Here is a 25,660-nt window from a genome sequence, read left to right as displayed (position 1 = left end):
ATTTAAATTCAACTTCATTAGACAACATCACTATGAACTAAAAACATTTCACCCTATATTTCTCCATTTGTCACCTCATAAATGAAAGATATTAATATGCTAGCAGTTACTTCTCACCTTTAAGAAAGGCCAGTCCATCTTAAATAAATAAATAAATACATTGGAAATAAGTTTTCTCCCTCCCTTTAATATCTTAACTAGTGTTCCCTGTAACATTGGATTCCCAGATGTTGTTGACTACACCTCCTGTCATCCCGTCAGTGATGACGTTTGGCTGGGGATTATGGAAGTTGTAGTCAACAAGATCTGGGAATCTCCATTACAGAGAATGTTGATTCTTAACCCTTTCATTTCATTTAAAAATGTTTCTGTTGTGTTCAAGAAATGCGTTTAAGTTTTGTCTAACACTGATTATATTTTTAACATTAAAGAGAAGTCTACGTTTGCCAGGAGAATATGCTTAGTTTCAAAACAAGAAGTTAAGTTCTAGTTGTAGCAAACATATGAGAACTAATGCTAATGCGCATGTGAAGTGTTCTCTATGGGAAACTACAGCCGAACATAGCTCCCTGGCAAGTATACCTGTCCGATAAGTATATGTGCCACATTTGTACATAAAACATCTTCAATGTACACTTAAAATGCAGTGTGTGACAAGGCTCCTGTGTTTCTTTTTCATTTGGTCAAAGTATTTCTGACACCCAGTGACATTTAAAAATATAAGATCTACTAGGTAACCACTATCTTCACAAATATTAAGTGTGCTGTATATTTGTATTATTAATCTCAAAGGTTAATTTCAATCCTCCATTGACTCCAGCTATATTAATGGATTTCTACTGTGCTTGCTGAGATAACAGAACTAATTAGAGTGACACAGATGTGGATACTAAGGGGAAAAACCGTACTGAGTTCAGTTGGATAAAGTGCTAAGTCTTAAGACTGACTGGTGCTCGCAGGAAACATACAGGATAACTTTCAGCAAAGGTCCATTTGTATGTTTAACCTGTTTAGCTTGTTCCTCCTGTAACAGTCAGTGGTTGTCCAAAAGACTTCCCAAGCCATTCTGGAGAATGTCAAAGTTAGAAGAGACATTGAGGGCCACACATGTTTCTGAAGTGAGACAGTAGCCTAAGCTACCTCTGATAGATGCTCAACTGAAGGAAATTCTCCAACTTGGGAATTGATAACATATGTGGTTAGTAAAAAGGTATTTTTCGTTATCCATTCTAAACCACATTGCTGCAGTCTGGACTATTTCTTCCCCTTGTCCTCAGTGGCTTTTAGCAATAGCTGTTCCCCTCTTCTTTCTGGTATCCTCTTAAATAATGTTCAGATATCACATAGCACCCCCAACTTAGTTGCTTGCAAACTGCTTTCTGTCTTGTAACCTTGAAAATGCTGTTTCCCAGACAGAACATTTCAATTCAGTGCTGGCTTCAGCTGAAGTATATGAATAATGGTTTTGTATTGGAGGGGGGCTGGTCTTGGGATCCCAATTTTGTGTGACAAGTTCTAACAGAGAGCCTGATATGAAACATATTATTGTAATATCTGCATTAATTTCTTACGTGCTGCTTTTCTTTGAGTGTATAGATCATGCAGGCACTCTTGCGCTCACTAACATCAAACCTTTGCACTTGCAATGCAAATAGAGAGACCCAAATCCAACCAATAAGACAATTCAAATGCCCTGGTGGGCGGAACCATCCACAACTTGGTGTGCAGGGGCTGAGGTCAAATTTTTAGCACATTAAAATTAAAAAATATTATTAGTTACTTGTGGATCTATTACCCCTGTCAGTGGACCCATAGTTTTAACCAAGGATAGTGGCCAGAAAGTAGGTCCTGTCCCTACTCAATCAGTGGGGCCCCTGAAGTTCACGCCAGCCCCAAACAAATGCCAAGTCCTCTCCTCTCCCTAAATTGTTGTTACTTTCAGGCTGCAATGCTAGGCATGTTTACATGGGAGTAAGCCTCATTGGGCACACCATGGAGCATATTTCTGAGAAAGCATGCACAGGATGGCACTATAAGGGAGTTTCCAGCTCCTTTGTTGCTGCAGGATACCTGGGAGCCAGTAAAATAGTCCCTGCGGGCTGAATCCGGCCCCCAGGCCTTATGTTGTGCAGGCCTGCAATAAGAGAACCAAGACAATCTGGTATTGAATGAGCTTTTCATTAGCCACTGGGCTTGTCACCTGTGGCAAGGAAGAATTGCTCCTAGGTAAAGAAGTCAAGAAAATAGTAAAACCGAGAATATTGTCTTCTGTTTTTTCCAGCTTTATTGATTGATTGATTAAGTGGTGTCAGGTTGCTGTCAACTCTTAGTGACCATATATATAGATAGGTTCTCTCCAGGATTATCTGTCATCATCTTGGCCTTTAAGGTCTCTCAGTGGTGCGTTCATTGCTGTCGTAATTGAGTCCATCCACATTGCTGCGGGTCGTCCTCTTCTTCTCTTTCCTTCAACTTTCCCCAGTGTTATGGACTTCTCAAGGGAGCTGGGTTTTCACATAATGTGTCTGAAGTATGGTAGTTTTGAGCCTGGTCATTTGTGCCTCGAGTGAAAATTCTGGATTGATTTGTTCTATGATCCATGTGTTTGTTTTCCTGGCTGTCCATGGTATCCTCAAAAGTCTTCTCCAGCACCAGAGTTCAAAAGCGTCAATGCTTTTTCTATCTTGTTTCTTCAAAGTCAGCTTTCACATCCGTAGTGTCACAGGAAAAACTATTGTAGAAACGATTCTGATCTTTGTAGGTGTAGACACGTCACAGCATCTATAGTGTGCCACAGCTCTGTAGTGTGGCACTAATACTGTATTGATGGGCTTGTAAAAAGTCTTGCTTTTGTGAACTTATTTGCATGGCTTGAACAGAAAGGATGGCTTTACCCTAGCTGTTGACTAGTAGAATTGGCTCTGGCTGTGTCCCTACCTCAGCAGTGATTTGCTTTTTGAGCAGCATTAATTCGGAATGAAATTACTGCTGGTTATTTCTTCCTGGGATGCTTGAAACAATAGTATGGATAATTCTGAAGCTTAGAATAATGTTCACTTTTGTTACAGACGCTATGAAACCACCAACCCAAAGTGCAGTGTGTTATCGGCAGAAGTGAAGGACTTCAGTATAGAAATTAATGTCAGTTGACTGTTTGAAAAGGTAGTTATGAACATGTAGTGTGTCTTGTTCTAGATGTCTAGCTAGTCTTTAGAACATTTAAGCTGCAGTCCTTTGCCTGCTTATCTGTTTCAGAAGTGAGAGGGTAGCCTAGATGCAAACTGTCTCTGACAGATGCTCAGATAAGTAAGACCACAGTGGATTGTATTCCAAGTAATGAATGAATGAGCACTATTGAAATTAATGGGCAGGTTCACACGATCACTATACAGTAAAGTCTGCCATCAAGCTGGTGTCGACTCCTGGTGCCCACAGAGCCCTGTGGTTGTCTTTGGTAGAATACAGGAGGGGTTTTCCATTGCCTCCTCCCGCACAATCTGAGATGATGCCTTTCAGCATCTTTCCTATATCACTGCTGCCTGATATAGGTGTTTCCATTTGTCCGGGAAACATACCAGCGGGGATTTGAGGCAACCTCTGGCTTGCTAGTCAGGTCATTTCCGTGATCACTAGGAAGTCAGTAATTAGGGAGCCAGAGATTCCTGGCAAATATGCTCTCCCAGTGGGCCTGTCGTTTGAACCCGCTCACCTCTGATTGGCAGCCAGACTTACCAACTTCGACCCTACTTTGTCTGCCCAACTTCATCCCTTAAGTCCAGCTTAAGTCCAGCTGCCAACCAGAGCACCTGTGTGATCCCCCCCGCACCGAGCAATCATTTATTATTCTGTCTTTAATCTTGCTAAATAAAACCCATTTTTAGCCCAGTTTTTACTGGGATAAATGTGCCAATATGTCTTTCATTTTTATAGGTTAAGGCCTTAAGTTATTTGCAAGTTATCTATGTTAATATTATGACTGAACTATGATATAGTTTAGTTATAGTTATTGATATGAATCTCCTTGGAGGGATTCAATGTTGGCTTTGCTGGTGATCCTGTTGATGCCCTGGTTGGAACAACTCGCTCACCAGGGCAGTAGAAACGATTGCCCCCAAGCGCACCCTCCAACCCGCTTCAAAATTGGCCCCTTGGTATATGGAAGATCTGCGGGGGCTGAAGTGGCAAGGTAGACGACTGGAGCACAAGTGGAGAAAGACTCAACTCGTATCCGACAGATTGCGACATAGAGCACATCTCAAGATCTGTGCTCAGGCAATACATACTGCAAAGAAGTGTTTCTTTTCTGGCCATATTGCCTCTGCAAGTTCACGCCCAGCAGAATTGTTCAGGGTTGTAAGGGGACTAGTATCCTCCCCTACCCCCTTGAACCAGAATTTGGAATCATCAGTTACCCGCTGTGACGTGTTTAAAGAGTTATTTGCAGATAAAATATCTCGGATTCGGGCCCATCTAGATGGAGACTCCACTGTTAATTTGATGTCTGAACTGGAAGTGTCCAGCAGCTCCTCTTATGCGATTCGACTGGATTGGTTTCAGTTTCTGACTCCTGAGGATGTGGACAATCTGCTTGGAGCGGAGAGGCATACCACTTGTGCTCTTGACCCTTGTCCAACATGGCTTGTTGGATCTAGCAGGGAGGCTGTTATAGACAGCCTGGTGGAAATCATAAATGCTTCTCTGAGGGAGGACAGGATGCCTCCTTGTCTTAAGGAGGCAATCTTCAGACCTCTTCTAAAGAAGCCTGCATTAGATCCCTCAGATTTGAGCAATTATAGGCCAGTTTCCAAACTCCCATGGCTGGGCAAGGTAATTGAGAGGGTGGTGGCCTCTCAGCTCCATGCAGTCTTGGAGAAAACTGATTATCTAGACCCATTTCAAACTGGTTTTCAGGCGAGCTACGGGATGGAGACTGCCTTGGTCGGCCTGATGGATGATCTCCAGTTGGGAATTGACAGTGGAAGTGTGACTCTGTTGGTCCTTTTGGATCTCTCAGTGGCTTTTAATACTATCAACCATAGTATCCTTCTGGAACGTCTGAGGGTGTTGGGGGTGGGAGGCACTGTTTTACAGTGGTTCCACTCCTACCTCTCGGACAGATTCCAGATGGTGTCGATTAGAGACTGTTGCTCTTCGAGATCTGAGCTTAAGTATGGTGTCCCTCAAGGCTCCGTACTTTCTCCAATGCTTTTTAGCATCTACATGAAACCGCTGGGAGAGATCATCAGGGGATTTGGAGCTGGGTGTTGCCAGTACACTGATGACACCCAGATCTACTTCTCCATGCCAACTTCTTCAGGAACTGGCATATTCTCTCTAAATGCCTGCCTGGAAGCAGTAATGGGCTGGATGAGGGAGAATAAACTGAAAGCTGAATCCAGATAAAATGGAGGTACTTATTGTGCGGGGTCAGAACTCCAGAGATTATCTTGATCTACCTGTTCTAGATGGGGTTACACTTCCCCAAAAGGAACAGGTTTGCAGTCTGGGAGTACTTCTGGATCCACACCTCTCCTTGATTTCTCAGGTTGAGGCAGTGGCCAGAGGTGCTTTCTGTCAGCTTCGGCTGATACACCAGCTGTGCCCGTTTCTCGAGATCAATTACCTCAAAACAGTGGTACATTTGTTGGTAACCTCCAGACTTGACTTTTGTAATGCGCTCTACGTAGGGCTGCCTTTGTATGTAGTTCGGAAACTCCAGTTGGTTCAGAATGTGGCAGCTAGGCTGGTCTCTGGGTCATCTTGGGAGAGACCATATTACTCCTCTGCTGATGGAGCTTCACTGGTGGCCAATAGGTTTCCAGGCAAAATACAAAGTGCTAGCCCTCAACGGCTTAGGCCCTGGGTATTTAAGAGAGTGTCTTCTTCACTATGACTCACACCGCCCATTGAGGTCATCTGAGGAGGTCTGTCTCCAGTTACCATTAACGTGTCTGTTGGCTACACAGAGATGGGCCTTCTCGGTCGCTGCCCCGAGATTGTGGAATGCACTCCCTTCTGAGATATGATCCTCCCCATCTCTGGCAATTTTTAAAAAACACCTGAAAACCCATCTTTTCACCCAAGCTTTCCCAGCTTTTTAAAATTGTCTGTTTTTAATTTTATGGCTGTTTTAAAATTGTTGCATTGTTTTAACTTCTATATGTGTTTTAATTGTTTTTATGTTAACCGCCCAAGACTAAAGTTTGGGTGGTATAGAAGATAGGTAGTAGGTAGGTAGGTAGGTAGGTAGGTAGGTAGGTAGATAGATAGATAGATAGATAGTTTAGAAGTTGTCAGATTCAGATGACATGCCCACAAGGAAGCCCAGTTCCCAGCTTACTGACTTCCTGGTGATTGTGCCTATTAGGCAAGTTAGTTATTAAGATGCATAGGATTGCCCTGTTAATATGTTGTGTTTGGTTTGCATTTATATTATCAGGGAAGATTACATTCCCATGCAGTCTTCCATCCAGTCCTCCTTAGCTCCCACAATGTAACACAATTCTAGATACTAGGCCCAGCTGTATGCAGGTATGCCCAAATATGAGAATTGTGCAGTTACATACCTGGCTGGGTTACATCAGAACAAGGGTGACCAACTTGAGGCTCTCTAGCTGTTGTAGGACTACCATTCCTTTCATTCCCCCCGCCCCAACCATAATTTGTTATGGCTGGGGATTATGCCCATAATTGCAACCTGTGCATTAGAGCTTGCATATTCTGTGGGATTTTCAAAATCTTATTTTCTTTCACAGTCCTCCATCTCCTCCATGAGAGGATGGGGTTCAGTGGCAGAGCATGTGCTTAGCATGCAAAAAGTCCCAGGTTCAATCCCTGGTGTCTCCAGGTGGGGCTGAGAAAGCCATGGAGAACTGTTGCCGGTCAGAGCAGACAACACTGAACTACGTGGATCAATGGTCTGACTCAGTAGGTGGTAGCTTCCTGTGTTCTATGTTTCCTTGCCTTGTCACAAACTGCTTTTGAAACACCAGTTTCAAGAACAGCTTGCTTGCTTTGTGTCATGGGGAACTGCTGTTTGAGAAACAAGAGTCCAAAGTTCTCATGGGTTCTTAGAAGTAGCACTTCCTTGGATCATGTATACAGCAAGGTGCTCTCTTCCACGAATTGCATAATTAATTACAGGGTCATACATCATACCATAAAAGGTAAAGTGTGCCATCGAGTTGGTGTCGACTCCTGGCAACCACAGAGCCCTGTGGTTGTCTTTGGTAGAATACAGAGGGGTTTACTATTGCCATCTCCCGCGCAGTGTGATATGATGTCTTTCAGCATCTTCCTATATCGCTGCTGCCCGATATAGTGTTTCCAGCGGGGATTCGAACCGGCAACCTCTGGCTTGCTAGTCAAGTCATTTCCCCTTTGTTGAACATTTTAACGCATCCTCAACAAGCTAGTAGTGAGGGGGGACCCACGAATGACAAATGTCACAGTAAGAGAAGCATTGATGAAACTGATCATCTGTCTCTTCCCAAATGGGTGATAGATGCAAACACTGTAAGTCATGAAGGAACAAATTTATTGTGTGAATATTTTGAGCTGCAGCTGTTTTTTGACATCTTGAATCTTGAGGGACTCATTTTAGGAAAAGGTATTTTGGGTTCCTAGGCACCAATACCCAGGTCAATGAGCTGCTGAAAGTTTTTCAGTCCTAAGCATTCAAACGTTTTGGATGAGACTGCTCTTGTTTTCAAACTATGACAGGGCATATCTGCACTACAGACTTAAGCTGGCTTAATAAGAATTCCCTTTCCCCAGGAAACCTGGGAGTTGTAGCTCTGTGTGCAGGGCTAGGATGCTCAAATGGAGAATGTTTAGCATCCTCCTGCTCCAAAATCTATAATTCCTAGGATTCCTTGGGGGAAGCCATAATCGTTACGCTGGCACAACATCAGTATAGGTTTGTGATATTAAAAAGGCCAAAGCAGAAGTAATTGGAAAGCATAACAGCAACATAGCATTCCACTCAAAAACTGGGAACAGTTATAGGAATATTTTTTCTTTAAATATTTGTGATGTTTGCTTTTCAGTTTTCAGAGCAGTTTCTTTATACACAGATGTGTGGTGAAGGGTATGCAAGTTCAATGTGGTGCTTAAAAATGTGATCATGTCAAATGTCTTGCTGTTTTTAAAATAGCCTGCTTTGGCGGTGCTGAACACAAAATCCCTTTTGATCTCAAGCTTCACTTCCCATGTAAGGAGGAGTGTTTGTAATGTCTCACTTTGGCGTGAGGCGAATATGTAAATAAAGTCACTTCTGTAGGCTGACATTTCAAATTGGGTTGTATACTGTTGACCATAAAATAGTCCTATGATGCTGTGGTGCTGTGTTAAAATAATGCTGTAGGCCGCAGAAGGTTGAATAAACTTGCTGTGGAAAATATTATCATAGAAGACTCTAGGGGATGTAGGTATCAGCATCTTTCATATAATGGGGTTTTTGAGCAGATGCTGAAGTTTATGGAATGTGACTTAGGTATGCTAGTCATATATTTTCCTTCCTGTGAGTCTCATGCTATTTATTTTCACACTAAAGAGCATTTTCATGAAGTTTTTCAATGGTGTTGTTTTGGGGGGGGAAGCTTACATAATTTTGTTCCACTTTTAAATACACAGATTGCATGAAGGCATTTTTGCTCAAATTATGTAGCATTTCTTCATTTCATAAGGGACACCTCCAGAAATGCTTCAGGATTATTCCTCTTTGTTTTTCATGTATATTTTTATTAATAATTTTTCAGACAGGATGAACAATTTTAACAAATATACATGAAGACAAAGAAAACTGATGAAAAATTTTCAGCTTTCAGCACAATACAATATTCCTCGCTCTCAACTTTATATAGGATATAAACACCTATCCCATTTATCAAAACCCTTTCCCTTTAAACAAAAACCAAACAAAAACAAAAAATAAAACCAATTTAAAAAACAAGCAAAAAGGCTGTAATAGCAGAAACACTCTGACCACTCATTTCTACAAAAATATATATTTTACAATACACACAATTCCAAGAATGTTTTCCAAATCACTAAGAAGTTTTTCACACCCGGCTTTTAGTTCACATCTCCTCCGGAATGGAGGGGGTGCATTTACATTTTGGCCAAATTTACGCAGAAGTCCGTGCAAGCTATTGGGAAGCACTGCACACACAATTCAGGTTTTCTGTTGTGTGTTAAGAGTATAGCCCAATTTATATTGGGGTAAAAAACCACTGAGAGACCTTAAAGGCCAAGTCGAAGACAGATCACCCTGCAGAGAATCTATCTATGTGGTCACTTAGAGTCAACACTGACTTGATGGTACTTAATCAAAAAAATCCACTTTTTGTGTGTGTTTTGGGGGCCAACTTCGAACTCACAGTAAAGCCTCTCTCTGCAGTAAACCTGCAGCAGGGTGGATTTGATTTAAATCACAATTTAAATCACAATTTAAATCACTAGCAGGGTGGATAAAAATTTTAAAAATCCGATTTAAATCAAAAAAATCCGATTTAAATCAAAAAAATCGGATTTTTTTTATTTAAATCGGATTTTTTTTTATTTTTATCCACCCTGCTAGTGATTTAAAGCCTGCTGTCTGGGAAAGCTGGAATTTGTCATGAGTTCCTCTCTTAAAATAAGCCATTCCCCCCCACCCCCTGCTCAAGCACCCCAAAGCAATAAATAATAAATCCACTGACGTCTCAGGAGCATCCTTAGCTTTCCATTTCTGAAGTATAAGATGCTTAGCCAGATATTTTTAAAGCAATATTCATAATGAATATATCTTTCACTGTACCTATAACCTGATCTAAATGCTGACTTTTAAACACACACACACACTAAAAGTACAACTAATATAAAACCTAATGAGGTATGCTGCTGTGAGTGTGATCTCGTAACAGTCATTTGTGTAGTCCCCTGTGCCAAGGGAGCAAGACTGTTTTGCACTATTTTGGAAAGTGGTTCCCCCCACACACCCATTGGTATGGGAACTGTGTCTTAGATTATAGCCCAAAATTCACAGAAATGCACATGTGCATTTTTGTACTCATGAAGCCTGCTACATCTAGAAATGATATATTGAATGCTGTCGATGTGCACAGTGTTCATGTAGAAGTGATATCCCTGGCCCAGAGAGTTTGCAATCTGTGTTGAAGAAAGTGGGGGTGGATAGAAGTGTTACGGACTGACATGTAAAATAGTTTTACTTCCCCATCCTTCAGATAAAAGAAAAGATTGCTGCTCGTCTGCAGGGAGAGTGGGCTGAGCCCGCTATCCCTGCAAACCCCCTAGAAGCTCTTCTCACCAATTGTGAGAAGAGCCTCAGGGGCTTATTTACAGAAACGCAACAGGTCTAGGCCAGGGTTTCTTAGCCTTGGGCCCCCAGAAACCCTGGTCTAGGCCTTGTTCCTTCACAGTAGGTTACCAATTTTAGTGTGATCATGTGAATCCACACCAAGGCAGGAATCTCAGTTTCATCTTGGGCATAAACCACCTTGGCATGAATTCACACAATCACACTAATGTCAGTAAAATACAGTAAACCTAGATTTGAATGACTGTGTGAACCAGGCCAGTAAGTTTAGCAGCAGAGTGTGGAACTGAATCTACATTTAGGCTAAAATCTCTAGCCACTGCACCACACTAGCTTGCAGTGCTGCCTCAGCCTGGATGCAGATATATAAAATGACATGTTGTCAGAGAGAGTAATGTTTAGAGACATTACAAATTACTACTTCTCTTCTGGAGACAGGTTTCTGAACTGAAGCCTGGACAACTCGGGTTTTATAAAGCATTGACAAACTTGATACTAAGACACAGTGACTGACATTCAGAATAACGCTGCACTAGTGCAATGAACAAAGATGCACACACTCAAGAAGATCACGTAGCTGAGCAGATGCTCCAAGCTGCTCAGTCTTTTGCACCCTCGGTCTGCTTATGCAAGTATTGAACTTCTGCAGATAGCTTTACATCATTCCTTGCGTCATATATGGACTGAGGAAGTGGTTTCAGAGCAGTCTGTGTTCCACAGGCTGCACAAATACATCCTTTTGCAATGGTGAAACACTAGTCTAGAACATGATCTCCCAACTTAACAGAACTATGTAATGCAACATTAGTTTGGACAAGTATTTTCCAGCCCGTTAATTTAACGGGCGCTAGTCTCCACCCTCAACCGCTGCCTCCTCCCGCCCGGGCCCACCGCCTGCTTCGGCCGGGGCCGGCGCCATCCAGGGCCACCGCCGGCCTCCCGGGCCAGGCCCCCCGCCACCTCAGGCCTCCCACCTCAGGCCCCCTGCCAACTCAGGCCTCCCTTACCCTCCCCGCGGCCGGTCCGGTTCCACGGCCACCGCCTCCGGCCTTCCCGTGGCGGCCACAGCCACCAGCGGGCCCAGTCTCCCTGCCGCGGCCGCTTGGGTGTAGCATGTTTTCTGGCCAAGGCTGCGGCAGAGCTGCCGCCTCGGCCGGCTTTCCCCGCCGTCTCCTCTCCCCCGCCCGGCTTCAGTGGCAGCCGGGCTGGGCCCGCCGCTGCCGCCTCTGCCCTTCCCGGTCCCCGCGTCTCCTGCTCCTGGTCCAGGAGCCAACATGGCTGCCCATGTTCCTGCGGCCGTATCTTTCTCGGGCATTCTGGGCATGTGCTCCGCGCATGCCCAGAACGGTCGAGAAAGACACGGGCAGGGACACGGGTGGACACTTTAGCTCTTTATTATAGAGGATGTCAGCCAGTGAAGTCACCGCTACCAATAATGCTTGAGGATAATAGCAATAATGCTTTCAGCATCTTCCTATATCGCTGCTGCCCGATATAGGTGTACCAGTAGGCATCCGCACCGGCAACCTCTGGCTTGCTAGTCAAGTCATTTCCCTGCTGCGCCATTAGGTGGCTTTATATTAATTAGCATAGTTAAACAATTGATTTGATTTTAGCAAAAGGCATAGTAGTATAGGACCAAGTATAAAGTAGTATAGGACCCAAACTTTTCTTCCCATTGCCATTCTACAGAAAGGTTGCTATATTACCTATATTAACTTTACAGTGAATGAAATATTGGGGTGAGTCACATGATCGTCCTGGGAGGATGCGGGGGGAGGCTGCACTTAACCTACCTACACCGCAGATGACCGAACTTTCCTCCATTAGCGCGCCTCCTACACGCCTACACAGACAGCCATGCTCCATGCAGCTCCATGAACCACAGAGCAGGGTGGATGGATCTGTGGCTGGAACTTGTTCCTGCTAGGGATGTGCAAACAGGTTCGACGTTGAATGTGTTCGATGCCGAACCGGTTCGGTTTGACTGTTTGGGGTCGAACTGAACCACCCCCTGTTCCGTCTGACCCTGGACTAACATCCCCCCAGGGTTTGCAAGTGTCCCCCCAATATTTTAAGTATTTTTTAAAAAATTACCCTTCCCCCACCAGCCTCCCTTAGTCCAGAAGTGACACAGGCCACGCAGAGGCCATGGCACAGCGGCCTCCAAAATGGCCATGGGCCTCTGCGTGACCTGGGACATTTCTGGACTAAGGGAGGCTGGCGGTGGGTGGGGGAACCTCAGCGGACCCGCCACCGCCTCTGCCCTGGAGGGGCAAAATGCCCCCAAAATGGCCGTCGTGCTGGGGGGGGCAAAAACTGGCAGAAGAATGGCCAAATGGTTGATTTCTGGACTAAGGGAGGTCGGCGGAGGGAGGGGAATCTCCACGGACATCCCCTGGCTGCCTCGGACAACTGCCCCAGAGGGGGTTAGTTTAAAAAACAAAATTTAGATTTTTTTTTGGCGGGGGGAAGCTCAAGAACCCGCCTCCAGACCGAACCAAATGGGGGGGGGGTTTGAGGGGGTGCCGGACCAGACTGGCCCAGTCCAGCACCACTTCCATGCACACCCCTTAATGCAACATGCAGCACACGTGTTGCATTGGGGGTCGCCCTATCAGATGAGTGCTCTGTGCGCCCGTCTCTGTGACTCCTCGGGCTGCATGCAGCGTGAGGAATCGCACAATAGCCTGTAGAGCACCCTTAACCTCAGCTCAAAGCCGGCTTTGTTAAGGGCGTTAGGTCGGCGAGGAGCAGAGAGATCCACGAGGATTCCGCCGCTTCTCACGACCAGCCTAACCCTGCTTGGGGCAGCCCAGGCGGGGTTAGGCTGGTCGTGAGAACAGCCTCATTGTGTTTGTGAAAATATGTGTCCCAGGACACTTACAGATATGTTTTTAGAAAGCATTTTAATCTTTTGCAACCCTGTGTGTTTATTCAGTGCTTCCCTCAGACTTTGGCAGAAGCACCACTATCCCGCATAATCAAGGCTGTTCTCACAGCGGCTTGAGATAAACAGACATTTGCTTGTGCCTCTTTCACAGGGCCAACAAACATCTGTTATAGGATAAATGGAGTGCACATATTTTGTTCTTGTCTGTCTTTTAAGCCTGTACTTTCATGTTTGCTGACTAGTTTATACAATACTGTCTTTGCTGAGTAAGAAAAAAAAGTGTTCAGTATCTCAAACCTAGAGTATTTTTTGATTCTCCAGAATTAAAGGTCTGTTGATGTTGGTTTTGTTTGAAGAGCTTGTAAAAACATGACTAGCTGAAGTGATGGCGTACTATGACTCAGCTTACTTTCAGTTTACAGGTGATGCATTCACAAGGTTAGAAGGCTTTAGCTGTGGTAGCTGATCTATAATCATTGTTGCATACTACCAAACAATCCTGAAAACTGAAATTGCTGTGTGAGAAATTGGGTCATGTTCCCTGTCTCCAGTCTTTCTGTGTTCCTTAAGTCGCTTTAGATTTTTTCATATCATTAGAGTCAATGAGTTCTTATTATTTATTTTTATAACTATACACCCTGCTTTTCTCGCCATGTGGCAATATAATGCAGCTTATGTTAAAATGAAATACAATAAAATAGAAATATGACAATATACACCCATATTACAATAAAATACAAGTGTTTTTTTTTTTTAAAATGCAGAACACATTAGCACCTAAACCTCAATTGACCAAAAAGCAGTCTTAACTAAATCTTTCAGCAACCAGTCATGCCATTTACCAATCAGCATAAATCATTTCAGTTAGAAATTTCAATTTGGTGTACATTTTTTAAAGAGCATGTTTTGATATACAGTTGTCCCTTGCCAACTGCAGGTCTGCCAACTGCGGATTTGAGTATCTGCACCTGGCAAACTGCTACCCCCTTTCTAACCGCAACTCGAATATTTGCGGTTGGTGCCATTTCTGGCTGTTCCCCACCCCGACTGATTTCCAGGGTCACAGGGTCAATCCGAGGGTCGGGGGGGTCACTTACAGGGTCAGGGGCAATTTTGGGGCATTTAGAGCCGATTTTGGGGAGTCAGGGGACCTTTTACAGGGGTCAGGGGGATTTTTTTTAACCTTTTTTGTAGATTTTAGAAACTCCAGCGCTCGTGATTCCCCTGACTCAGTTTCTCATTCATTACAATGCCTTGTCAACCGTGAATTTGCCAACTGTGAGGGTTTCCAGGAGCAGAACTCTTGTGGTTGGCAAGGGACAACTGTATTCCAATTTGGAACAGATTTGGTTTTTTGTAAGAAATTTAAATAAAAATAAGCAGAAATGCATACAATTCTTAGACTTTTAAAAATGAATAAATAGATAAATAAATAGCATCCAAGCCTCCTTTTTTAGCCTCACTGCTTTGGGACATGTGTTTTACTTTATTATTGCCTTCTGAAAATGTAAATGTAATTCCAGGACAATGAGAACTATCCATCTGCCGTGTATAAAAGTATATACTATTATTAACGTCTGTTTCAGTCTGTACTGTGAAACGTAAGTGTTGTTTGAATGCAAAAAGGTTATCGATATAAAGCAGGAGTAGGCAACCTTGGCTCTTAAGCTGTTGCTGAACTACAATTTCCATCATCCCCATCTGCAATTTATTGTGGCTGGATATGATGGGAGTTGTAGTTCATCAACATCTGAAGAGCCAAGGTTGCCTACCCCTGCAATAGGGTGCAGCCCAGCAAGGAAGTCTCTTCTGCAGGCTTTATTGAAATGAAAGGTGTGTTTTCTATAGCTACAGGTCTATCATCTGACTTTAAAATTTGGATGTTAAAACAAATGTCTGGTTTAATATATAGAATATTGCTGCCATGCCTTCCTGTTGCTGCTTCAAAGAATACTGGGCTACAAGGGAAATTGAGCCCTGTAGTGAATCTTGCATGCCCCACCACCATCTAATAGCATGTACTTTACATTTGTCCTCAGCCCTGTTCAGACATTAAATTGAACATGTGTACTGGTGTCTTTACACATGTACAAGTTTTTGTGTGAATGGCTTACAAGTGAATTAGATACAGGCTCCCTCAAAAATAAATGTACAGGCTCCCTCAAAATGAAATGTACAGATAGCAAGTGTGCTACTCTACATGCATTGAACACAATGTGTGAATAACTGTACGTGCTTACACCATACACATTTCTGACGATCACCAGCTGGCGCTCACAATAAGGTCAAGGACATACCAAGATTTGGTATTTGGCGTGCATATAGAGGGGTGATTCAGATAAACACCTCCCTCACATGATTAAGGGACACCCCAAGAGCATGTTGGGATGTCCTCCAGTGAAGTCAGAGTGAGTGTATTCTCAGTGCGTCCCTGACCTTATCACATGTACCAGCCACTGATTGCCCAAATCAGCCCAGATTGTATGTGCATTGCATATAACATGTGAATAAGGATCTGCTCAGTGTTCCCTCTAACAAGGATTCCCAGATGTTGTTGACTACAGCTCCCATAATCCCCAAGCAAAAGCCATTGCAGCTGGGGATTCTGGGAGTTGTAGTCAACATCTGGGGATCCCTGTTAGAGGGAACACTGGATATCATTATGATGTGTGTTTTCCCTGCTGGCATCAGCCAGTGTTATGGGGTAAGGAGCAGTGGTGTAGCCAGGGGAATGGGGGCCTAGGTTCTCCCCCATCCTCTGTAGCCCTGCCATGCATGTGCCAGTGACACCCCTTGCATGTGATGTTATGCACAGGGGCATGGCCTGAGCTTCGAAGGCCCACACAAATTCTCCAGAGCTCATTCCCACCTGGTGTTTGCTGGCTGGATGCATTTCCACCCTCTCTCCCCTTTGCTGGAGGAGAAGAAAGGGAAATGCACGCACCCAGCCAGCAAACGCTGGCTGGGAATGAGCCCTGGAGATCTCATGTGGCCCTTCTGGGACACTAGCCACAGGGGAGGGGATGCCAATTAGGTGGCTCCCAGGAGCTGGGCAGCCCAGGTTCTTTGAACCCATCCACCCAATTATAGCTATGCCCCTGGCAGGGAACCACATATCGTAATTGCCCTCAGATTGAGGGGGATCCCAGCCCCAAGTTTACCTCATAAGTTTTGTGCAGGGTTGGTGACAGGGCACTTGTAAGGGAGAATTGTGTGTGGGTGAAGGATAAGAGCCAGGGGTGTAGGGAGCACTTGAGCAGCTGGAGGACATAATCCTGCCAGCGGCTCCCCTGCCCCCTGTGACTGTCAAGCCTGTGCGGCCCAAGCCACGCCCCCTTCCAAGAAGGCAGGGAAAGTTGCTCCTAGTCAGCGATTCAACAAACTGCTGGCTGGGGAAACTCTGCAAGGGCCAATTGGCCCTGTCCCCAGTACTGGCCATGCCCCCTTCATCTGGCATATGATGCAATGGGTGTGGCCACTGCCTGGGACTGGGTCCATTTGGACCCTCTCCCATCCCCTCCAGTCAGTATTTCATTGGAACATTAGCTGGCTGGGCTCCCCCCACTCCCCGCAGCCCAGCCAGCGTTTCACTGAAACACCATCTGGGAAGGGGAGGGGTGTGCCTTATGCTCCTAGCCGGCGAGCACTATTCTCACCAGCAGGGTACAGGAGGAGGCAAGGGCCAAGGGCAAGGGGGTGCTTTGGCGGGGGCCACCAGACCCCGGTGGCCGGGGGACGGTCGTCCTCCCTTGCTCAGTGGTCCTTATGCCCCGATAAGAACCTCACCACCAGCATGACACCATCTTTCAAGTGCTCTTCCACACCACCAATATCCACACCACCAATATCCCCCACCCTTGCAATCAGACTTTGTAGTGGAAAGTAAGCTTGGCTGTAAGAAAAATGGTTTTGTGATGGAGGCATTCATGGCGGAGGGTAGTTTCACATGTTCAAGAAGGGTGAAGTGTCCCTTCCTCCCTCACCACTACCATTCATGGTGTTCTCAGCAAATGCAGATTTGGAAACAAGTGTTTTGTGTGTGTGTGTGTGTGTTTTGGTTTGGTTTGGTTTGGTTTTTTTTGATAAAATATGCAGTTTCACTCTTGGCTTCTTCTACTTCATATGCATTTCTAGCCTTGAATGATTTTTTAAATTGGGTCATCTCTCCCCCCCCCCGCCCCCCCGCCCTCAATTTCTCTACAGAAGTCCAGGAGGAGACCTGGGAGCTAAAAAGAAGAAGAAGAAACAGAAGCGAAAAAAGGAAAAGCCAAACTCCGGAGGTACCAAATCAGACTCTGCGTCTGACTCCCAGGAGATTAAAATTCAGCAACCTTCAAAAGTGAGAGCCTGGTTTAGTTTTAACTTTGGTAGTTTAGGGTGGAAATCGTAATAGGCGATCCTAGGTCAAGTATGTGCAGAAAGGGCTGCTGTCACACTTTTTCAGGTAAAGGTAATTGACAGAAAAGTCAGTTTAATAGATTATTTCGAGTGGTTGGACCTGGCATCCTTGTAATTTTTTTTTTTTTAAGAGCATTTCGTGTAAAACTAAGGCAGGATTTCTCAAGCTTTGTATTCCGGATGTTGTTGATCTACAATTTACACCATCCCCAGCCACAATGGCCTTTGGCAATTTCTTGTCAAACTAAGGAAAGGATTCTCAAACTTGGGTTCCCAGATGTTGCTGGCCTGCAGCTTCCGTCATCCCTAGTCACAATGGCCTTTAGCTGTTGTGGCTGAGGATGCTGGAAATTGGAGTCCAACAACATCTAGGGACCCAAGGTTGAGAACGCCTGAGAAATGTCTCCCAAAACTCGTGATTTTTCAGTGGCACTATTCCTAACTTTGTGGAGCTGCCTTTGTTAACAAGTTAAGATCTCTTTGTTCTCAATCAGCTGGATAACCATACAATAGCTGTATTTACATCTTCAGACGGTAGGTGTTTAGGGTTGGCTTATAATGCTTTTATTGCTGTTGCTATTGGCTGACATACTGCACAAGGGTAGTTCAGCTCAGTAACATTGCAAGCACACAAGTTGTGCAAAACACAAAAATTGCGCAAATGATATTTATTTATATTTATTGTTCAATGTCTATATCTCCTTTCATAAAAAGCCATCCCAAGACAGTTTACAAAAGTCAAAATACAATAAAATTCCATTAAAATCATATCAAACTATTAAAATTAATTAAAAAAACAAACCATAAAAACACTGCAAAGCAGCAGTCATAAGAAGACAGAGTTAAGAATAAAGAGATTGGCAACCCCTAAGAAGTAAAAGCCTGAACAAATAAAGAAGTTAGGAACATATGAAGCTACCATAGACTGAGTCAGACCATTGGTCTGTCTAGCTAAGGATTGTATTCACAGACTGGCAGCGGCTTCTCCAAGGTTGCAGGCAGGAATCTCTCTCAGCCTTATCTTGGAGAAGCCAGGGAGGGAACATGTAACCTTCTGCTCTTCCCAGAGCAGCTCCATCCCCTAAGGGGAATATTTTAAAGTGCTCACACATCAAGTTTCCCATTGATATGCAACCAGGGCAGACCCTGCTTAGCTAAGGGGACAAGTCATGCTTGCTACCACAAGACCAGCTCTCCTCTCCTTAGTTCTTAGTTGTTTTTTAAAAGTAGCCACAGACGTTAGAGAATGGACACTCTCCAGGAGAGCATTCCAGAGCCTGGGGAAAACAACAGAGAAGGCCCTGTCTCACATGCATGACAATTGAGCTTCCCTCGATGTCAGCATGTGGAGCAAAGCCCCCTCTGATGACCCTTCTGGATAGGCAGAAACCCTTGGGAACTGGTAGTCCTTCAGATATCCAGAGCCGAAGAACCCTAGCTGCTGTATATTACTCAAGAGTAACCCCATTGAAAAAAATTGGTTTACAGTTGTGTAAACATCATTTGTGCAGCTTTTGCGATTCATGTGCACACAATGTTACTAGCCTGACATAACCTTGTACAATATGTCAGCCACTGTTTCTCTGTGCTGTTTTGGTGATTCTTACTTTGATTTACCATAATGATCACTTTCATCCCGGTTGTTCTTTTTAATACGGCTTTAGCATAAGCTGCTTTGAATCTTTTTTTTTTTTAAATCAACTAATAATCTTCCGTATGAAATAAATATAGTTCAGAGTCTTCGTTACAAATCTACCTGTTGTAGTTGGGAGAGTTTTTGCATTTTGCAGCACCAAGTATAGGAAGTTGTAAAACAGCCACATTCTGATTTGGTCTGGTGTGTATCCAGTTACATGAACATCACCGCATCAGCTGGTGTGGGGGATAGGGGGACAGCAGCATTGTGGCAAGCCTGTGTATGATGCCGATGCTTGGAATCTGATATGCCTCCCATACTTGCCAACTAGAAAACAGTAGATCTCCATCACATCAGCATGTCAAACCATTTATTATGATAGCTTGTGGCTTCTGTGTGCCACATTATTAGCTTGGTCACAGATTCTAGTGGTTACACATTCAGTGGAAACTTGGTCACAGATTGCAATGTAATTGAGTCACAGGTAAGGTCAAGTTGATTTCGACTCCTGCCGCCCACAGAGCCCTGTGGTTTTCTTTGGTAGAATACAGGAGCGTTGCCTCCAGTATGAGATGATGCCTTTCAGCATCTTCCTATATCGCTGCTGCCTGATATAGTGCCAGCAGGGATTCAAACCAGTAACCTTCTGCTTGTTAGTCAAGCATTTCCCCGCTGTACCACTTAAGGTGACTAATTGAGTCACAGACTCAAGTGTAATTGAGGCAGGCTCTCTCATCTCAGTGGTCTGTTTATAAACAAAGACTAGTGTATTACTAAAGGTGGTTTAGTAAGGTTTTCAAAAACTTGGAGATGGCATAGTAGAACCCTCATTCTTTTTTCTGTCTCACATTGGGCTTTGGTCAAATTCATTTTTCATGTTTTTGCGGCACCTCAAGCTGTACCCTAGAAAAGCCAAAACTAGCCCCAGGATGCACAACTAGCACTACTGCACGATATACATTTTGGTGAGACCATCATGAGCATCTGCTGATTTGTGTTCATGTTATATAACATAATTTCCCCTTTTACAACATAAAGTAGTTTTGAAATTCTACTTTAAAAAAATGTCTGGATTTTTCTAAGTACCTGAAATAATGGGTGCTTATTCACACATTCACTAATCTCCCTGCACTGAACAGGGGATTGGACTAGAAGATTGCTATGGTCTTTTTCAACTGTATGATTCTAATATAGTGAAGGCTACCCTACCCCAATAACAATGCAGCAAACTTCATGTGTGATGGTGGGGGTAGTGGGATAGACAGATAGACAGATAGTACAGAGTTGGAGAAGCTACTGCAATTAATTGTGAAAATAATTTTCACCAATTACCTTTTTCATCTTTTGCTTTCAGGGATGCCCCCCCCCCAATATCCCTGAAGGTCTTGCAGCCTTCAGGGACATATTTGGGGGGACCATTGAGAGCAGCAGAAGGAAGGGTGGTTGGCAAAAAACACCTATCCTCCCCTTGCACAAGCAGAACGTACTTCCATAGCACAATGTTAGTTCGGATGTTGCCCATTAAGTTTATACAATTCTTCAGATATTAGTATTGAAGCATTAAAATAAACTGTATACATATTGCTAAGTATTATTACTGGCTTGGTCTGGGTCCATCATGGTGCTGAGGCAGAAGTTGCTCTACGGAAGTAATTGTCCATACACATGTTTTGTCCTGCATCACAAGATGATGTTTTCTGCATCAAGTATATTTTGTTTAAAATAGTGATTAATGGCCTATTTCTGAGAAATGCAAGGCTATTATTTTATTTGTTTGTTGTCATTATTGGCTCCCAAAGGAGCTTACAATAAAAATAAGCACAAAGGTATAATATAATTAGGGATATGTTGATGTGTATGGAGTCCAGTCTCTTTTGAGTACTGACTGGTGGTGATTTAGTCCACGTTCCAGTCTCTTTCTTCTAGAGCAGGGATTCCCAACCTTGAGTCCCCAGATGTTGTTGGACTACAATTCACATCATCCCTATATGCTGCAATGGCCTTCTCATCATCCCCATTGTGGCTGGGAATTATGAGAACTATAGTCCAACAACATCTGGGGACCCAAGTTAGAGAACCCCTGCTCTAGAGGAGGGGGCAGAAAGATGGACTAGAACTAACTGATGGTAAATATGCCAACCCACAGGAGCAGCCCTTCCATATTTCCACTGAAGCTAATGGGACTTTGAAAAAGCTCATGGATTTGAAAGTAAGTTCTACTGAAATCTCTCAGCCTTACCACCCACCCCAATCAATTAAATGTGTTAAGCTTTGGGTTGCATTATCTAGTTGATTTGTATGAAAACAAGCCAACCAAGAAGCAAGGAGATCACAAGCCAATCGGAAGCCAGTGCCAAAACCAGTCAGAACACACCTCCAAAATGGCGCTCGGAACACGCAAAACATTCTGACTTGGAACAGGATTGTTCCATTCCAAGCTCAAAACAAGCCCTTCATTTGAAGGGCATTCTGTTTCGAGCTTGAAGCACTCGAAACAGTCCATTTCGAGTTGGAACATTTTGAGCTCGAAACGTTCTGCATATCCCTAGTAATAAATAAATACTTATTCCAACATGCCCTTTCAGCAGTCACTCATGACTTAGAGTTGATTCAAGAGATTATCCTGATTCAAGAGACTGATCCTTTCCCCAAGGATGCAGTCATCGTGTGGATGAAGTCATGACTGACTCAGCACATCCTCTGCTACGGTCGCCACTTCCTTCCTGGTGATGCTTCCTATATGTGTGGTAGCATAATTTTGGCAACAGTAGGTACAGCTCATTGTTCAGGTGCAATACCTGTTGCCAAAACAGGCAACTGTATCTGGAGACATGCCTGGTCAGATTCCAGTATGTCTGAACTAGCCTGTGGCATGGCTGGATTTCTTGATGGCCATTCAAATGTGGAATTGATCTTGTGTCTTTTCAAAACAAGAACCCCATACTTGCTTAGCGTAGTAAGCTTTATCTGGACTGGTTCAACTGTAATGTAGAACCTCAGTTTATTTAATAGAACTTAGGTTGTTTTTATCATCTGAACCCACACACCATGGCACTAACTGCAGTTAATTTATGACTTTCTAAAGTTTGAAGTTGGCTTGTGTACCTAGGTGAAGCCTAAACTTAGTTTTGTGTTACATCCATATTCCCCTGCAGACCATTTATACATTACAATATCTGTCAAGAAGGGTTCTGGAGTCCGGCAGGCTTCTTTTTTCATGGGTGACTGTTCACAAGATTGTAGCTCTTATATCTTAGCAGGGGATCTTAAAGTTGAGTCCCCAAATGACATTTGATTTTGTCCCATTATCCTCAGCCACAGTGGCCTTTGGCTATTGTGGCTGGGGTGATGGAATTGTAGTTCAGCATCTGGGCACTCCAGTTTGAGAACCCCTTGCCTTGCTCTTCACATGGCAAGGCCTTTATCCAGAGAACCTTAAGCCCAGCAAAGAAGATTGTAGGGACAGTTTAACAGTCCTTGCCCTGTTCCTGGGAAGAAAATTTCTCAGAGCCTGTCCAAACAGAGGAACAAGAAGCTCGTGTGCACCCCCAAAATAAGTTTGAGGGGTTCACTTGGAAGTCACTCACAGTTCTGATTTCTTGTTAGGTGAACAAGGATATGGGGCATTCAGGCTGAATGAAGCATCCTGTTCATCTTTCTCCCCTCCACAAAAGTTGATTGCTATTGTGAGGGGAAGAAGAAGAGAAGCCAAAGGAGGGAGCTCCTGAATAGATTAATGGCAACCCGAGAGAGTCTAGCTGGAGCAGTCCCACCTCTATCTTCCCAGGGGCTGCTTTAAGACCTATGAGTCCCAAGGGGCAGAGAAAATGAGAAGCCCAGGCCAAAAAACTCATGGGATCCACTCTTGAAGTCACTCACTAGAAAGAAACTAGGACCTCTTTTTTAAATTACCCTGTATATGGCTTGTTTTTAGGTTAATTTCTACATTGTAATGCATTAAGAGATTTTGTGCATGGTGGTGAGAGGATTCTGGCAGTGACTGAGCTGCCCTCATATCACAGAGGAGGAGGGCAGAAAGAAGAGCCTCTGGCCTCTGTGCTTCTAGCTATTCTGTTCCTAGAGAGAAACAGGACTGCCAGAAAGGCCTAGACTAAGGCCTTAGCTATTGCGGCTACTGGGGATTGTGGGAGCTGTTGTCCAACAACATCTGGGGACCCAAGTTTGAGAACCCCTGCACCAAGGGAAGTCTAAGGCAAGAGGGCAAGAAGGGGGTAATAGTCCAGAGGAATGAGGCAAAAAGGAAAAGACTAGAAGAGTCTCACAAATGAATTGGAAGAGAAAAGTGAGTTATACATGACCAGAAACTGGAACGCTGAGGAAGGCCAAAGTCCACACATTAATTTGTAGTGAGAAGCCAGATTTTTGGCTGCTATGCTCTCTCTTGTCAGAAATTAACTTCTCAATAAACAAAACCGTTAAACAAAGGAAGTGTAAATATTGGCTCTGACCTATCTGGTTAATCATTTAAACAAAAAACACCACCACTAATTTTCATTGAGGGGAATGATGCTTGGAAGCTATAACCAATTTGTATTTATTTATTTATGACATCTAGATCCTGCCCTTCGTCCAAGGTGCTCAGAGCAGTAGTGCAAAGCCCTCACTTATCCTCACAGCAACCCTGTGAGGTAGGTTGGGCTGTAAGAGAGTGACTGGCCAAGGTCCCCCTGTGAGCTTCGTAGCTACGTGAGGATCTGAATCTGAAAGGATTTCTTCAGTCCTGTTCTAGCACTCTAACCAATACACCACACTGGCTCTCTTTATGCTACCTTTAATGGCAGGGAATGATGGAAATTTTATTTATTATTTAATTTGTTTTCTGCCTGACCATAGGCAGGGCTGACAATAAGACACGATTCATATGCAAGAAAAATGTTTTTTCCTTTTTAAAGGGAATGATGAAAGGCATGATGGTGGGAGGAGGAGGATGGAAAATGTTTACTCCCCAGGCCTCAGATGTTTTACAGATGTTTTGTAGACTTTTTACAGTTGTTACTTACTATGGAATTTTTTTAACCCATAGTTGAAACAAATAAGATGTGTCTGTGTTTGCAGTCAAGAAAATTATCCCTACAATGATCTCTTTCCCTCTCTCTGCAGAATCCAGCCATTCCAATGCAGAAGCTGCAAGACATTCAAAGAGCCATGGAGCTACTCTCAGCCTGCCAGGGTCCAGCAAAGAACATTGATGAGGCAACCAAACGTAAATACCAGTTTTGGGATACGCAGCCTGTACCCAAGCTTAGTAAGTCGATAACTGGGCCTGGGTATGGAAGTAGTTGCATTAAAAAGAATATATGTTGGCGTTATTGTAACTGTTGCTATTAAGTAAAGTCAGGATGGCAGCAGTTACTGAATTGTCTCAGGTAATCTCCCAAGCTTTCTGCAGTCATTTTTAGAATAAACAAAAGAACACTTGCAGTGTTTTAAGGGTTTATCCTATATAATAAAAGGCTAAGTGAGTGGCCGTGGCTTTGGAACGTTGGGGATCTGCGTCCCTGCCTCCCTGGGCTGTTCTGGGCCTGTGCGAAGCGCAGGTCCAGAAGAGCCCAAGGGACACAGGACCTCAGACACCAGTGTCCCACAGCCACGGGCGGCCATTAGCCGGTGTGTGGCGGCGGGGGAAAGTGGCCGAGGCGGCGGCAGAGCCGCCGCCTCAGCCATGAGCTGTGGCACGGCAAGAGGAGGCCGAGGCAACCAGAAGCGGCCGCCCTGAAAAAGGCGAGGGCAATGGCGGCGGGGGAAGACCGAGACGGGGGACAGGGAAGCTGGGCGAGGTGGCGGCGAAGCCGCCAACGAGGCCCCCGCCCGCTCACAGCCGCCGCCGCCGCCTGCTCACCCGCCCTCCCAGGTGCCCAAAATCACCTTCCCCGCTCCCCCCCAAAAAAGATTAAGGGCCAAAATGGCCCATGAGAAGGTCGCCGCCCCCGCCTATCGCCCTCCCAGCTGTTGAAGACCACCTTACCCGCTCCAGCCCGAGGGAAAAGAGAGGAGCTCACGAGCAGAGCTCCTCTCTGTGCTAAGTCACTGCTCAAACTGCCGCTATGGACGCAAAGGACGCCTATTGCGTCCATTGCGACAGTATAGGCAGCAGCTTAACACAGAGAATAGCTCTGTTTCCGAGTTCCTCTCTTCTCCTTCGGGCTGGAGCGGGTAAGGTGGGCTCCGGCACCTGGGTGCGCGGGAGGGCGATAGGCGGGGGCGGCTACCTTCTCATGGGCCATTTTGGCCGTTATTCATCCACCCCACCCCCCAAAAAAGTAAAAGCAAAATAAGGAAGAACAAAAACAGAGACAACAACAAAACAAAAAACAAAAAGAGAGAGGGGACAGGGGGGGGAAGAGACAGAAAGAGAGAGAGAGAGACAGAAAAGACGGGATAGAAAGCTAGCGCC

At 44.5% G+C, this 25,660-nt stretch overlaps 1 protein-coding gene across 14 annotated transcripts in view; it reads left to right on the top strand.

Annotated features, from left to right (window-relative positions):
• The window catches only part of NMT2 (N-myristoyltransferase 2), a 49,075-nt gene that overhangs the window by 4,029 nt on the left and 19,386 nt on the right, over window positions 1-25,660 (top strand). For 4 of the 14 annotated variants that reach the window (XR_008310082.1, XM_053263317.1, XM_053263305.1 and 1 more), the window contains exons 2-4: window positions 17,415-17,550; window positions 21,392-21,454; window positions 24,367-24,511. Coding sequence is in view for 13 of the 14 variants with exons in the window: in XM_053263305.1 (XP_053119280.1) it covers window positions 17,415-17,550; window positions 21,392-21,454; window positions 24,367-24,511 (344 nt within the window). In the remaining variant the exon portion in view is untranslated. Of the gene's footprint in view, window positions 1-17,414; window positions 17,551-21,391; window positions 21,455-23,515; window positions 23,549-24,366; window positions 24,512-25,660 lie in introns of those variants that run through there. The other 10 variants (XM_053263312.1, XM_053263310.1, XM_053263306.1 and 7 more) reach the window with 9 other exon arrangements.

This window comes from Hemicordylus capensis, chromosome 6 (genome assembly GCF_027244095.1).
Source record: "Hemicordylus capensis ecotype Gifberg chromosome 6, rHemCap1.1.pri, whole genome shotgun sequence".
In the NCBI taxonomy this organism is placed as follows: Eukaryota; Metazoa; Chordata; class Lepidosauria; order Squamata; family Cordylidae; genus Hemicordylus; species Hemicordylus capensis.
The sequence above is the reverse complement of the archived record's forward strand: the minus strand, read 5'-3'. Positions and strand labels throughout refer to the sequence as shown.